The following is a 16,260-nucleotide window of genomic DNA, read 5'->3' as shown; positions in this document are numbered from 1 at the left end:
GCATGTTTAACCTAAATGAACACAAGGAAGAATTACATTTAATAACTTTCATTTATATGCACCAATCTAACGATACATGCTAATAAACAGCAATATTCGCATAATTATATTTTTGCTAAAACATTTTATTTGTAAAAATGCCCAATGGCACAAAGGAATCAGTAACTTTGAATCAATTTGAAACAGACAGTTTGAACTTATTCACATAAACAAATTTGTTTTCCCAATGTACACCAGTTCATTTCCCCAAAGGATGGAATCCTCAACCGGTTACTGACGTCGGACCACTTTATGATTGGCTTACGAGGTGCAGATGATCCAAATTGACTGCTACGCTTTTTCCACTGATACACAGTGTTTTCTAGAGAAGCGTTCAGTTTTTCCGCTTGCAGATTCTGCCATGTAAATAGCAAATTCGCCATGGTGCAAGCGCAACTGGCTTTTAAAGGGAAAAAGAGATGAGACTCTGATTGGTTTATTGCACATTACGCCCAAAACACACCCATTACTCATTAAGAGAATAGGGACAACCCTTTTAGACCATGCGTCGGGCACGCCGACCATTTTTCCCATCCTTAAAGTAGCAAAAGTGGATTCAGACATGCCCTAAGTGCACTTGCGCCGTGCGCTTTAGACCATGTGCTTACATTGTTAAAATAGGGCCCTAAATGTCCATCATAACTGAATATTAAACACTAACATAAACTAACAACATCTTTCCCTTTACTGAAAAACACATAAAATAACACTTTAATCCCTAAATTTAGTCTCCTAATGCAGTCGCTTGCGAAGCATGCTGGGAACTACGGATCCACTGCCCAGTTAGTTATGTCAACATTAATTTGTGCGTTTCACTGTTAAGTTGACTGAACAAACACTTATTAAGTAAAGCTGACAATACTCATTTTTAGTAGAAACAACTAAGTTAAATTGAGTTAATGTAGTTACATGAGTTTTTAAGTAATGTGAACAAGGATGGTTTGAGTGAAACTAACAACAATGAAAGTTTTTTTTTTTGAGAGCAGATGTGGAGGTTGCCATTTCTTCCTTTAATAAGAAAATGTTTTAATAATGAATATCAGAATATCGATTAGAATATCTTTAGAATATCAGACAATTAAAATGGTGACCGATCTCTCTGCGCACCCCTTATGTTAATGTGTTAATGCTTAAACAAAATTAGATTCTGAAACAACTTTTATGTTGATGTAACCAAGGCTGCAGGTGGTAATAATATATTCCAGTAATATAAAAAAAAAAAAAAAGAAGAAAAAAAAAAAAGACTTTTCATGATCAAATCTTGATGGATGAAATCTAGCCTCGCCCTACTGCATGAGCTAATGCTAATTCCAGCTGAATGTTCTGCTTTGCTATAAAATGCGTCAAATTGCACAGTAAAAAAGATTATTGAAGTGTGTTTTACAGTCTTTATACATCAACATTTCACATTTAATTCAATGTGTTACTTGCCAGTTCTTTGTAATTATTTGTGAAATGTACTAGCAACTGTGAGTGAAAATTGTTTACAAGGAAATCCAACACCTTTAATTTCAATGTACAAAATGTCTTGTGAGTGTTGTTTTCCATTGTTATTGGCCTGCTGATCTGTGTACCTACGTACGGTTTTATGTGAAGCAGGGCTTGTTCTTACAAAGATAAAAGTCATGAATGATTTTGCAAGTGTTTGTGTGTTTGTTTGAAGAGGGTTGTATGTAGCAGTGCAAGACTACACATTGGTGTCTTTCTGTCTGTTCCTGTGTGAACAATCAGGGCAAGTGTGAGAGTTCTAATGCAAAGAGATGTGATGTGAATGAGTGGAAGAAAAATGGAGGGAGATGTTGAAAAGCAAAGGGGAGAGAGGGGGCATTAGCAGAGCTGTGAACAGAGATCTGGGCTGATGTCAACAGGCAGCTGACACACATCACCGCTCTCGCTAATTAATTGGCTTTTAGTCACTGTCCTCTGTTTCTCTCACCCCCACAACATCCCCGCCTGTCAACACACAATTTCTGTCCCTTCTTCCGTCTCTCGCTCGCTCTGTCTGTCTCGCTCTCTCGCTCGCCCTCTTTGCCAGCTGCAGTTCTGGCGGTTATGGTTTTTGCCTAAGCCTGCATCTAATTATGCATGTTTACACAGGAGACGCTGGAAGTTCACTGCATGAGCTAACGCTAATTCAACACAATCACTACATTCATACATCAGGTGAAATGACACATAAAACAAATGAAAGAGGCATACCATAGACAAAAACAGATAAATAATTAGATATTGGTAACTGTAGTTATATTTCCTTCACTCGAAACTCACTTTTAACTGAATTGTGCATTTGTGGCTATGGGCATGAACAGGAAGATATAAACATAATGGGGTGAATTCACTAGAATTGAATTGCAACTACCAATAGTGTTGTTTATTTGCACTGGTTGTTTTAGCACCCTATTCGCTTAATGAATTATGCAAATCAGGCAATGGTGCAAAACACAGCAAAAACACCTCTGTGCTGAACACAATCGGCATGGCACAATTCCTTGTCTTGAAATCTTGCAAGCCAGTTCTGAGTGATATGAAATAAAATAATCAACATGTTTTACACACTTTTTTTTTTTTTTTTAATGTTGAAATAAATTAAATTAAAAACATTTTTAAAATAAAATTCACACTTTTTCACAAAATTAACTCCGTGAGGAATAAATAAAATTAAATAAGTTAAATAATTTTCAACACTGTTTTTTGCTAAATTAACTCAAGGAAGAATTATATAAAATCATTTTAACTAGCATGAAACAATCTAGCAATGCATATTAATAAACAACAGTATTCACCTACTGTACACCTACTTTTATTTTTGATAAAATCCGATGGCTCAGTGAGGCCTCCATTGCCAGCAAGATCATTTCCTTTTTCAATGCCCAGACAGCTACTAAAGACATATTTAAAACAGTTCATGTGACTACAGTGGCTCAACCTTAATATTATAAAGCGACAAGAATACTTTTTGTGCACCAAAAAAAAAAAAAAAAAAAAAAAAAAACGACTTTATTCAACAATATCTAGTGATGGGCGATTTCAAAACACTGCTTCATGAAGCTTCGAAGCTTTGCGAATCTTTTCGAATCAGTGGTTCGGAGCGCATATCAAACTGCAAAAGTCACGTGAACTACTGAAATTTAGAAACACTTCGAAATGAAGCCTCGATTACTGAAATCACGTGATTTTGGCGCTCTGAACCGCTGATTCAAAACAAAAGATTCGTAAAGCTTCAAAGCTTCATGAAGCAGTGTTTTGAAATCGCCCATCACTAGATATCATTCAAGTCATTATTTTGTTTAGCTTTTTTGGCGCACAAAAAGTATTCTTGTCGCTTTATAATATTAAGGTTGAACCACTGTACTCGCATGAACTGTTTTTAGTACCTTTCTGGCCATTGAAAAAGGAAATGATCTTGCTGGCAATGGAGGCCTCACTGAGCCAATAAATGCTTTAGAAGTATTTTTTTTTATTGTTAGTTCATATTAACTAATGTAGTTAACGAATGTTAACAAATGGAACCTTATTGTAGTCTACCTACAGTAAGTGTTACCAAGGAATCAGTGTTTTAAATGGATTCATTGAAACGTCATGCACTGAATTGGCTCTTTAGAATACTGAAAAATCCCTCAACTATACCAAGTGTCTGCACATACTTTATGTGTGGTTATAACTCCATCATGAAAACATCATTTGACAAATTACTGCCATTATCAGTAGAATATCTATACAAACACAATAGCTCAATGCTAATTAAATATGGCACATTTTGTAGCAAGGCTAATTTATACATAGAAAAAGGCGTGTCTATATTGAAAAGAATTAAAATGGCCTAATTAAAGTAATCACACAGCAATTATCACACTTGCTGAAACTGGTAACAGGTTGTTCATGAATAAGAAGCAGGGGTTTCGCACTGAAATTCCACACGTACTTTAACAGTTCAAATAATACACTTACTTTCAAAACATCTTAAAATCACTCATTCTAATAGTGCTTCATGCTCTACCTTTTTAATCAGAGGAGGGGAGATTAAGATCGATTGAGTCTTGGGTAAATAGCATTGTGTGGAGAGAAGGCTGACTAAGGGAGCAGCACAAATTGAGGCACTAAATCCCTATGGGATACAGTCTCTGCCTCCTGGCCATTGTATGTGTCATGTGGCCGTTCGGTTTTTAGGACTACAGCACCTGATTAAACCAACAGCTTGGTGAAAGGCAAACATATGCAGGATGTTGCTGCAAGAATGCGATTTTAATTACAAATCACTGAGGTGCTCTTGATATCTCTAAAAACAATTCAACACCGAGACCGAGCTTCGTCATTGTCCACGCGCTATACTTCTGTCCTATCTTGAAGGTGTCGGGAGATGATTACATCTCCTCTAAGCCTCAGTGGTCTTATTGCAAATGCCAACCTGGCCATGCGGATGTACTCCAGGCCCGGCTGAAAGGTCTCAGTCTTTATTCTAACATAATTGAAAACAGATTTATTGGATTAGGGCGAGCCTGTGTCTGTGCGAGTGCACTAGTTCAATTCCATCCTTCTTTGTCATAAACAATACCGCGTCGACGTCTTGACAAACAAGCTTTGATGACCTTGTTTGGGGAACAGAATTTTACAACGATGCAGGAATAAATGTATGGTTATATGAGTGAATAGGAAGGGAATGATTTGCACCTCCTTGCAAAGACCTTCAGAAGTACAAGGCCTATGAGAATTCAGACAATTAAAAGAAGATGGCCAAAAGCGGTGGCTTAAAATAAAACAAGATGAGTGGAATGGGACAATACAGTATATCTGTCTACACCGATCAAGTATAACATTATGACCACTGACAGGTGAAGTGAATAACACTGATTATCTCTTCATCACGGCGCCTGTTAGTGGGTGGGATATCTTAGGTAGCAATTGAACATTTTGTCCTCAAAGTTGATGTGTTAGAAGCAGGAAAAATGGGCAAGCGTAAGGATTTGAGCGAGTTTGACAAGGGCCAAATTATGATGGTTAGATGACTGGGTCAGAGCATCTCCAAAACTGCAGCTCTTGTGGGGTGTTCCCGGTCTGCAGTGGTTAGTATCTATCAAAAGTGGTCCAAGGAAGGAACAGCGGTGAACTGGCGACAGGGTCATGGGCGGCCAAGGTTCATTGATGCACGTGGGGAGCAAAGGCTGGCCCGTGTGATCCGATCCAACAGATGAGCTACTGTAGCTCAAATTGCTCAAGAAGTTAATGCTGGTTCTGATAGAAAGGTGTCAGAATACACAGTGCATCACAGTTTGTAGCATATGGGGCTGCATAGCTGCAGACCAGTCAGAGTGCCCATGCTGACCCCTGTCCACCGCTGAAAGTGCCAACAGTGGGCACGAGAGCATCAGAACTGGACCATTAAGTAATGAAAGAAGATGGCCTGGTCTGATGAATCACGTTTTCTTTTACATCACGTGGATGGCCGGGTGTGTATGTGTTGCTTACCTGGGGAACACATGGCACCAGGATGCACTATGGAAGAAGGCAAACCGGTGGAGGCAGTGTGATGCTTTGGGCAACGTTCTGCTGGGAAACTTTGGGTCCTGCCATCCATGTGGATGTTACTTTGACACGTACCACCTACCTAAGCACTGTTGCAGACCATGTACACTAGGGGTGTAACAATTCACTCGTTTTCTCGTTGCATCGATTACAAATCCTGACGATGCATATGCATCGATCTTGAAACATGTTTTTTGAATCATGAATTGTTTATTTCGGTCGATAATCGATGTAAAATGTTAAGAATCGGATTAATCGCGATTCTATAGTGATTCAGTGCTTTAAAATATATAAACATTAAATTACTACATGCGCGAATTGATGGGAGACGTTGTGCGCTCTCCTTCACAGACATGCGTGGTCACTACTGTTGCAATAAAACGCTTTTTATTGTGTGGAAACATCACCGTTATTTTCTATAAGATAAAATACTCAAGTTTTACAGAAATGGGTCCTACCATTGACTTTACCTGAGCAGTTGAAGTAACGTTAAAACCCCGCTTATTCAAGGACGTGCATTTATTGCATGGACGGACCAAACACATAATGTGTCTAAATGCATACGCACAGTTCCAATGAATGATAAATGAAATTATGAACCTAAACTGAATGTACAAAGGAAACTGCTGAAGTAACTACAACATTAACAACACTGAAATAAGAGCGCGCGGTTTATCTATCAGTCAGATGCGCATTAAAGTTGCGTATAGCAACAGTAGACAACCGGTGTGTTCTCTTTCAGAATCATCATAAGGGAAATGTTGCGTATAAAGAGGACAAAGAGGGCTTTTCTTTACTATTCCGTGAAGAAAAGCTAGATTAGGATTATTTGGAAAAGTGCATGATATTCTAAGGTAGTCTCTCCATGTAAGCATTACAGTAGTATGTTTAATGTACCTGGAACACTTTAATAAGGTTGTGTAGCCATTAACACTATCCTACACTATAGTTAACATGAACTAGGCCTAACATCACTTTTAAAGCCTTTTAAAATTTTTTGTAAATTTCCACAAATGCCAATTTTTATAGGCTATTAAAATAAAGTTATGTAGCATCATTAAGAACTAACATGAACTAACATTAATAATGGACAAAAGGTTTTTTTTGTTGTTGTTTTTTTTTTTTTTGCCCCCACTCTAACCACCTGAAGGTCACTGTGTAATTCTCATCCTGACTAAGACACATTGGGAGAAGCATTTCAATAACCCTATGAATGCAGATTAAAATGGAGAATCGAATTGAATTAATCAAATCGCATCGAATTTTAATGTGAATCGTCTCGAATCGAATCGTTCTGATTCTGCAAAAATCGTCCTTGAATCGAATCGAACACCCATGAATCGTGAATCGAATCGATTCGCTGTATACCCAAAGATTCACAGCCCTAATGTACACCCTTTCATGGAAACTGTATTCCCTGGTGGCTATGGCCTCTTTCAGCAGGATAATGCACCCTGCCACAAAGCAAAAATGGTTCAGGAATGGTTTGAGGAGCACAATGAGTTTGAGGTGTTGACTTGGCCTCCAAATTCCCAAGATCTCAATCCAATTGAGCATCTGTGTGATGTGCTGAACAAACAAGTCCGATCCATGACGGCACCACCTTGCAACTTACAGGACTTAAAGGATCTGCTGCTAACATCTTGGTGCCAGATACCACAGCACACCTTCAGGGGTCTAGTGGAGTCCATACCTCGACGGGTCAGGGCTGTTTTGGCAGCAAAAGGGGGACCAACACAATATTATGGAGGTGGTCATTATGTTATGCCTGATCGGTGTATATTATACTAGTTTATTTAACAGAACTTTTACCACAGTTGCAGGACATGTAAATGTCAAATTTCTAGGTCTCAGTGAAAAGCACTGAAAAAATACAGAAATTGCTAGTAAATTTCACAAATAATTACAAAAAAAAAGAAATGGTAATACATTGAATTAAACGTGAAATTTTGAAGTAAAAAGACTGAAATAGTATTGTAAAACATACTCCAAAAATATTTGTTTTATTTACAACTTAGAAAAAAAACATTTTTTACAGCGTTGTGCTCTTTTTGTTAAAAAAAAAATGGATCTTTCTATTTATTTATATGTTGGAAGGTCATTATTAAGGGAATAGTTCACTTAAATTATATTGTCATTATTCATCCACTATTCATCATATTGATTACATTTATGGTTGTCCTATACATTCTAAAAATTCTCATAAAAATTTCATAAAAATTGCAGTATACTAGTTTGAAATTAAATAAAGGTGAGTAAAAAAACAAATTTTCATTGGGGCCAACTACCCTTTAAGCATATTAATGAAAGAAATCATATAAATCAGTGGTTCTCAAACTTTTCAAGCCAGGTACCACCTTTAAGCAAATCAAAACGTCCAAGTACCAGCTAGTTACAACAATATTCCTTCTATTTTTTTCAGCACTGTGCAGAATGACATCTCTTTGAGTGCAGGCTTAAGAATTGAGTGACATAATGACATATTTTGATTGATATCCCTGTCATTCAGATAAATCATGCTTCTGCAAGAGCTTCATCAATCCCTTTATTACCCTTTACAGATCCATGGAAGAGCCTGATCACAGCAGCAACTAACACACACACACACACACACACACACACACACACACACACACACACACACACACTCTTAGATGATTACAGTGTTATTTGCATGTGTTAATATGCACACTTTGGAAATATATTTTGGAAGTTGTTCTTAAAACTTCTCCTGTCTATCTAGAAACACTTTGAACTCTTTTGTCAGACTGGTTACATTATTGATACCCCCCCCCCAAAAAAAAAAAAAAAAAAAAAAAAAACGATAAAAAAGAAAGATGTATCAGAGCACTTCACATATGATTAATTGTCAGATGATAGATACGATAGATATGCATTACAGACAGATACAGTAGATCTCTCAAACAAGACACCATCATATTATACTTAATTCCATATTTTAAGGATAACCTTTTTTCCTTGCAGGAATTTGATTGCTATTCAGTAAAAGACTACATCTGCCAAAATGAGGTAAGAAGTGCAGAGATGAAACTTTCCAAGCCAGTGAGTTCAAGCATTATCTATAAGCATCTCTTGCTTGTGCATGAGGGAAAAAAGGCTTGATGACTATCGTGTGTCCAGAGATAGAGCACCATTGCACTAGAGCATGCATTGTGGCTTTATTGTAAATATGTTATGATTAGACATATCCCTTGTACAGTCACTTACCCAGCATGTGCTGCAAAAGCTTTAGAGGGTTTGGGTAAATCTCACAAATCCTGTCAAGAACTTGTCCAGGTCATATTATACACCAAAACTGAGAAAGATATAAGAAATTTTATTTTGCACATTTTATATTTTCATCTTCACAAATGAAGCCATTTTAAGGAGCATTAGGATTTTATGCATTGTGCCGTTATTTTCATGACAAATAATAATAATTTATATTACTGTAATATATATTAATGGAATTGTAATGAGAATGAAAGGACAATCAAATGGAATGACAATCAAATGACCATTGAAAATAATTATAGTATTAATGATGATATTAATAATAGTATTTATCAGCTATATGCAACTGTAGTATCATGACAATAATGTTAGTCACAAAGATAATAATAATAATAATAATTTGTATTATTGTAATATATTAATTGAATTGTAATGAGAATGAAATGGCAATCCCCACTGAAAATAATGTGAAATAATATAAAATAATGAGTTATTCTATAATATTATATAAAAGTTATTGAATAATGAACATAATAATAAATACATAAAATGTTTGGTAGTATTTGTCAACTATATGCAACTGTAGTATCATGAAAATAATGTCAGTCACAAAAAAATATATTAATAATAATAACAAGAATGTATTGCATTGAAACAAAAAAACATACACAAAAAAATAATACATTTATATTTATTTATTTTTCCTGTGTATGTTTTGGTAAAATGTGACCTGGACTTATTTTCATGGAATTCACCAGTTTGAACAATGTCTGGTATTCCATTTAATATTATTTTGTTTATTTGTTCACAGGTTCATGGAAGCCCACCTAACACAAGAGTAGAAGACCACAGAAATTCGAGTCCAGGCACAAAAGCCCTAACTGATGTTTTGATGCTCGGTCTGTTGTTTGCTCTTGGAAACCTCACTATGTAGAACTACCTAAGCTTCAAAAGCCAGCACAGTGAGGACAAGGCTGACGGAAACCCCCTCATGATCATCTTCAGACCAAACTCACGCCTCTCTCCTCTACTGCAGCTTTCTTTCTTTCTTTCAAATAAACACCAAACAGAAAGAACACAGATACACATATCGAAAAGACTGCTGCATCTTTGCCATGGCCATACGAGAAAGTTGCATAGCGAATGAGCAAACGGCCAAGAAACAGATATTGCGTACTTAGCCGCTTGATTCCAAAGTCGAAGACATGTTAGGTGCCTGATTGGTGGACCTGCAATTAAAGACCCAGGCACAAAGCTTTCCAGTCTTCTGTACTACTTCCTGCCGCCCACACCGCCCATAAAAAGGGCGTCTCGCAGCACCCATCAGGCCTGAATTACCCATTGTCTGGCACTGTATTACACCATCTCTGAGAGGCATTCTCCATCCCGGCCCACTGCCCATTTATTGGATTTGCAGCGCTCTTCTTTGACAGCTGCTTTAGCTTTCTCATTGTGATTATTCCTTTTCAGTTCCGTCTTTTTTCCTTCTTTTGTCCACCAGTTGAACAGGAGTAATTACTTTCCAGTGGTTCTTTTAAACGTGAAGTGTTTGAAGTTTAAATCTGTACCCTGTCGACACGGCGCGAGGTGGATGTCACGGGCGACAGCTCTCTTAGTCACATTCTGTACTTAGTTTGACAGATTTGAAAAAGAAAAGGAATGTCGAGATGAAGTTGATGAAAACGTACCAGTGGATCAACAGGAGAAGTAGATCTTAACAAACAGCTTCCGTGTGGGTTCACAATGTCGATGGGCTGCCCACACATGTATAATTTTGTCTGTGAATATGAATGTTTTTCTTTCCAAAAGTACAGCTGTTAATTATTATGTGTTGTCTTTAAGTGAAAGATGATGAGACTCTAGAGAAAGTTCTAGATGAGCAGTGGGAGTGACAAGAACTGCATGACTGAGAAAAACCTGGAGGTGCTCATACCACTAACCATTAATAGTCATGGTATAATCTGTCTCTGGTTAAATTGAGTTATAAACAAGAAAAACCCTGACAAAGAAGGCAAGCGTTTTGGGACATTCATCGTCATGTGAATCATTGTGTGCAATTTCTGATGTGGCCTTACTCTTTGTTTTTCCTCCTCATTATTTTCTAGTCGCTGTGTGGAGAAGGTCGATGCCGAGTTTTGATGTTCAGAATGTTTCTAAAAATGTACTCACCCCAATTCACAGGTTCAGTAAATGCACTCGATATGTATGACTCTTTTATCAACATTCCAAACACTGAAGTTATGAACAAACAGACATCGATATATATATATATATATATATATATATATATATATATAAATGTAAAGTTCAAAACTAAAAAAAAAAAAAAAAATTATATATTGTGTCCTAGGCTTCTTATATACGTACAATTGCAAAATAATAATAAATATGAACATTCTTTATGTAAATATGACACTAATGCAATGGAAACACATTAAAGATATGTCGTATCAGTGGGGATCCATCTGTCAAAACAGATTAAAACATCAACAGGCATTTTATTTTATTTTTTTTCATTAATAGATTTAATACTTTCTAGTACCAAAAGCTTTATGAGTATTCTAAGATTACATTGTTTCTAAAAGGATGCAGTGATGTAATAATCAGCTCTATTTTACCAGATGCTAAAAAAATAATAATAATCTTTTTTCATTTGGTGTGAATGTTCCTAGACTTACTTTTGTTGAAACATCTGGAATATATAGACATATAAACAGTATATTTTTGAAGTATGCTGCCTTTTTGAGAAAAAAAAAAAAAAAGTATATATATATATATTTTAAGGGCGCGAATAAGTCAAAAGGCAGGTTTGTCATTGTTGAGTGAGAACAAGAACAAATTCAAATGATAAGAAAAATGATCCTGTCACCAGACACTGACATCGCAATCCTTGCTTTGAAATTATTTTCAAAACTGTGCTGTCATATTCGGTGGGAACAAAAGTAGCGGTGAATGAAATCTAAAAAAAAAAAAACACAATGTAAATTTTCTGAATGGTGTCAGTTCACATTTTGTCATACAACCTTTTAACAAAAAGACAAAGTGAATCTGAACCTCAGTGTAACTGAGATGAAAAGCATCCGCCACATATTCCCCAAAACAGTGTTGATACTGTACTGTATATCAAAAAGGCCTACTGGGGTTTGGATAATGTTATGACTGGTGGATACAGAAGTGTGTGATTGATGAGTGTGTGTGTGTAGCCTACATGTACAGTATGTTTGTGTATAAGATTTTTAGCTATGGTCAGGCGGGGAGGGGATTTGGTATCAGGGAGAGACCATTTGACGAATGTATGCTTCAGATGCAAAGGAATGAACTATGAAAAAGAGTAGCACTTCACAGAGACATTCAATGGAGCTTTTGCTGTGTCACATGACTTTGATAAACCATTGTGATTTGATCACCTCTGGAATTAGCAGAGTTCTACGTCATCTCATCACTGCTTTGATGTAAGGGTCACCTCCCTTTGTAGACTGCTGTGAGGTCCAGATATGCTAATGCTGTGCTTGTTTCCTGATCAATAAAGCCACTTCAATTTTTAATGCTTTCCATATTTGTTATGTGTTGAGGACAAAAATAAAAGGTGTGTTGCAAATGTGATCCTTAAGATATAGATTTACCAACCAAGGATCACTGGAAAATGCACATGTGATGACATCTCTGCGAGATACATTGCTTCTTGTCCAATGAGTGGCTCTAAAAGCATGTTCAGATTTATCCAAAACAGATGAACATGAATCTGGCAACTTTTTATGTTGGTTGCTGTACATATCGCGGCAGTTCGGAAATTAAATGTTCAGTGAGTGGCGCTAAAAGGTTATTGCTCTATTGTGTTTGAAAATAATGTACCACCTACACGAAACCCTACACTAAACCTAACCAAGAGTGTTAACAAAACCAAATGTGAGATAAAAATGCATTGCTGAAGCAATAATGCCATTTCAGCTTGCTTCTACAAGTCTTTGAACTCTTTTATTAAGTTTTGTGAATCTTGTTTCACAGGACTCGTACAAGTGCAACCAGGTGAGCTACTGAGCAAGTTTACTATACAGGAAAGTCATAAATATGGAGCTGATTATGTGATGCAAACATCAAAATGTATTCATTTACAAATCATGCACTATGGTAAAAGTGTTTTGAGGTCATATTGTGCAAGGAACCATGCGAAAAAGTTTTTATTAACAAATGGGTATCCCAATCATTTCCTCTTTATTCCATTGGTCAGTCAAACACATAGCCCCACTCCAAACTCACACTATTGGTTGAGCTGTTGTTGGGCAGGTCACCTAAACAAACAGAGCAATGTTTTGAAAATACCTCAGAGCAAGACGTTGGAGAAGGTACAATACTTTTTGTCTCTGCATATTAAGCTGGAATAAGAGGTTTTTTTTAAGCTTGGCATGTGAGTTACAGTTTTATCTTTAAAGGGTTAGTTCACCCAAAAATGAAAATTCTGTCATTAATTACTCACCCTCATGTCGTTCAACACCCGTAAGACCTTCGTTCATCTTTGGAACACAAATTAAGATATTTTTGATAAAATCCGATGGCTCAGTGAGGCCTCCATTGCCAGCAAGATAATTAACACTTTTAGATGGGGGGTGACTTTGGCAGTTTGATACACACTCTGAACCACTGATTCGAAACAACAGATGCGTAAAGCTTAGAATCTTCATGAAGCAGTGTTTTGAAATCGCCCATCACTAGATATCGTTGAATAAATTTGTTATTTTGTTTTTTTGCCGCACAAAAAGTATTCTCGTCGCTTCATAACATTAAGGTTGAAGCACTGTAGTCACATGAACTGTTTTAAATATGTTTTTAGTAGCTTTCTGGGCATTGAACGTGTTAATTATCTTGCTGGCAATGGAAGCCTCACTGAGCCATTGGATTTTATCAAAAATATCTTTATTTGTGTTCCGAAGATGAACGAAGGTGTGGAATGACATGAGGGTGAGTAATTAATGACAGAATTTTCATTTTTGGGTGAACTAACCCTTTAATATACAATAGTTTTAATCTAGAATAATAGTCCTATAGTTAAACATTATGAATACATAATTTTTCATCAATATTCCTGTTTTTGGTCACATCATTGGAACTGCCTGATAGGATGTGCATAATTTTTCATGATAGATTCCAATTTTGTCAATGTCTACCACCAGTTCTGAATTATGCCACTTTATGACTGCTGGCCTCAGTTTTTTTTTTTTTTTTTTTTATTGTACTGATACAGAGTAATATATGCCTTTGAGACGTCCCCATCTAGTTAAACAAAGAACAGATTGCATCCCACTTTCCTTTATATCCGCCAGCTCAATAAGCTTTATCGCACAATGTTAAGATGTTATCAGGTCATTTTGTCCAAACTTCATCTCAAGAGACATTTTCATTTGTGAGCAATTTCTTCACTGGCCATTTTTTATCTTTGCACACACTGTTGAAACAAGATTTGACATAGCTTTGAGGATTCATTTGGGATCCACCTTCATTAAACAGAATTTGGTTCGAGTAGAGTCTATAGTTGAAGCTGCATCTAAGTAATTATGTCTAAAAATGGATTGCTTATGCTGTATGTTATGGCTATATATCCTTTGTCAATTTATTTCACCATTTTAGCCCCAAAATGAAATACATCTGCAAGCAAAAACACCCAGACTGAGGCTCATACACTTCTCGAATATCAACAAAGCACATTTTATTTCCTGCAGAAATGGGGCCTTTTCATAAATGAGAGGCTAATTAGTTTCTACCGCATACAAAGTGTATTCATATACTCGGTTCACCCACTGTACGTGACGCCCCTATAAAGCAGCCTGTTGATAATCCAGACAGCAATAGTGAGGAGGAGATAACGCTCTTTTATCTAGACTTTTATTTATTTTATCAATCAAATCTAAATACGTCTTGGAGAGAGGACACGAGAGGCGTGTGATGTAAAACTTCCAATCTGAATACGAGTCAAGATTTTGCCTGTGCTTGAGTTTAATGGCATTGTCAAATGTGATAAAACAAGAGACAAAGCAATTCAGACCCCCCTGCTGTTCAGGCTGTCTTTGGTTCAGAGTGTGACAGCTGCATTTTTCACTTTGAGTTTCATTCCATTTCTATCCAACACGTCTGTGCATTTGCCATGTCTGATCTTAAAGTGCACAGAATATGTTTGAAGACATTTCAGAACATATCAGAAAATATTTCAGCATTGCAAGTTACTTATTCTTGCTGAAGAAGTGAAAGGGTAAATACTTTGCAGTCACCTTCGCCTCTGATATTGGCAAGCAGTCTGTGACAAACTTTAAGCATTTGACTTCCCTAAGATGCCTTACCATCTAAGCTCTGCAAGTCTCTGCTTCTGCTTTGTGCCAGCTTATAGACTTTACAAACTCTATAATTCCCATGTCTATTCCATCTTCTCTCAGACCTATACCAGAATGAAGCTCTGGGGCAAGAGAAATTCATTATAAAATGATTGTGTAAATCACTGGTTATTTACTTGGATATGGATTTCTATGTAAACTAATGTTTATTAGATTTGCACTATTTTATCTCAATGAAGCAGATACAGAGATCTTTGTTGTTTGTGATGAAGATTATGGCTGAGCTGAAGTGGAATTGTGTCTCCGTTCAAGTGTAATTGCTTGGAACGTGTTAAACATTTCTTTTAGAATCCAGGTTTTGTTCCTCATAGAATAATTTGACGGTATGCCCTCTATTTGAGTGTTTAGAACGTTACTAGTCAATTTGTCCTTCCAAACAGCCTTTTTTTTTTTTTTTTTAACAATCTCCTGAAAAGCCTGTGGTTCAATCTTTGAGGTAATTTGTTCCACTGGCAAAGTCCCATAACAGCCTTCAACACGCTCCAGAAAACACATTATCTTCAAAATAGAGATATTTCTTCTTGATTCATATATATATATATATATATATATATAAAATGTGAAATAATTCTGAAGAACAAGAAAATGTGATATTGTATTTATATTAGATTAGATGTAAGCAATAAGGTATGAGAGGTTGTGCTGTATCGTGAATAATTCACGGCTGAAGGGCGTTGTTAGGCACGATACAGCACTAGCCTCAAGTACCTTATTGCTTTTATAAAACGGTTACCACACAATACAAATGTGATGCGATCTGTGAAAACCCATCACATGATGAAATTTTACCTATCACAGTTTTCAATATCATATGTATTGATGGATTCGAGCCCTTTCCAAATCTGTTTTTACTTCTTTCATAGCTTGTATGTAGCAAAAGTTATGGTTATCTGAAGTCGGCTGATCGCAATGATTTTCAGGAACGGAATTTTGAGAAAAACAGATTTAAATAACTGTCACCCCCTTTTTTGCATAGACATGACAATGCACTAATCAACCTTAAATTGTTAAGTTGTAATTCAAGAATGCTTTGGAATATAGACCTAAGGTTGGTCTTGTTTTAAAGAAGACACTTGTCAGATTATTT

At 36.4% G+C, this 16,260-nt stretch overlaps 1 protein-coding gene across 2 annotated transcripts in view; it reads left to right on the top strand.

Moving 5' to 3' along the window:
• gfra2a (GDNF family receptor alpha 2a) overlaps positions 1-12,338 on the top strand; it is a 92,460-nt gene extending 80,122 nt beyond the window's left edge. The window contains exons 8-9 of one of the 2 annotated variants that reach the window (XM_051904585.1): positions 8,545-8,589; positions 9,605-12,338. In XM_051904585.1, coding sequence (XP_051760545.1) covers positions 8,545-8,589; positions 9,605-9,727 — 168 coding nt within the window. In that variant the 3' untranslated portion in view covers positions 9,728-12,338. The remainder of the gene's footprint in view (positions 1-8,544; positions 8,590-9,604) is intronic. The other variant, XM_051904586.1, reaches the window with a different exon arrangement.
• The last annotated feature ends 3,922 nt before the right edge of the window (positions 12,339-16,260 follow it).

The sequence above is a fragment of the Ctenopharyngodon idella genome, chromosome 8 (genome assembly GCF_019924925.1).
Source record: "Ctenopharyngodon idella isolate HZGC_01 chromosome 8, HZGC01, whole genome shotgun sequence".
Lineage (NCBI taxonomy): Eukaryota > Metazoa > Chordata > Actinopteri > Cypriniformes > Xenocyprididae > Ctenopharyngodon > Ctenopharyngodon idella.
Note: the sequence above shows the minus strand (reverse complement) of the source record. Positions and strands in the feature narration are given on the sequence as shown.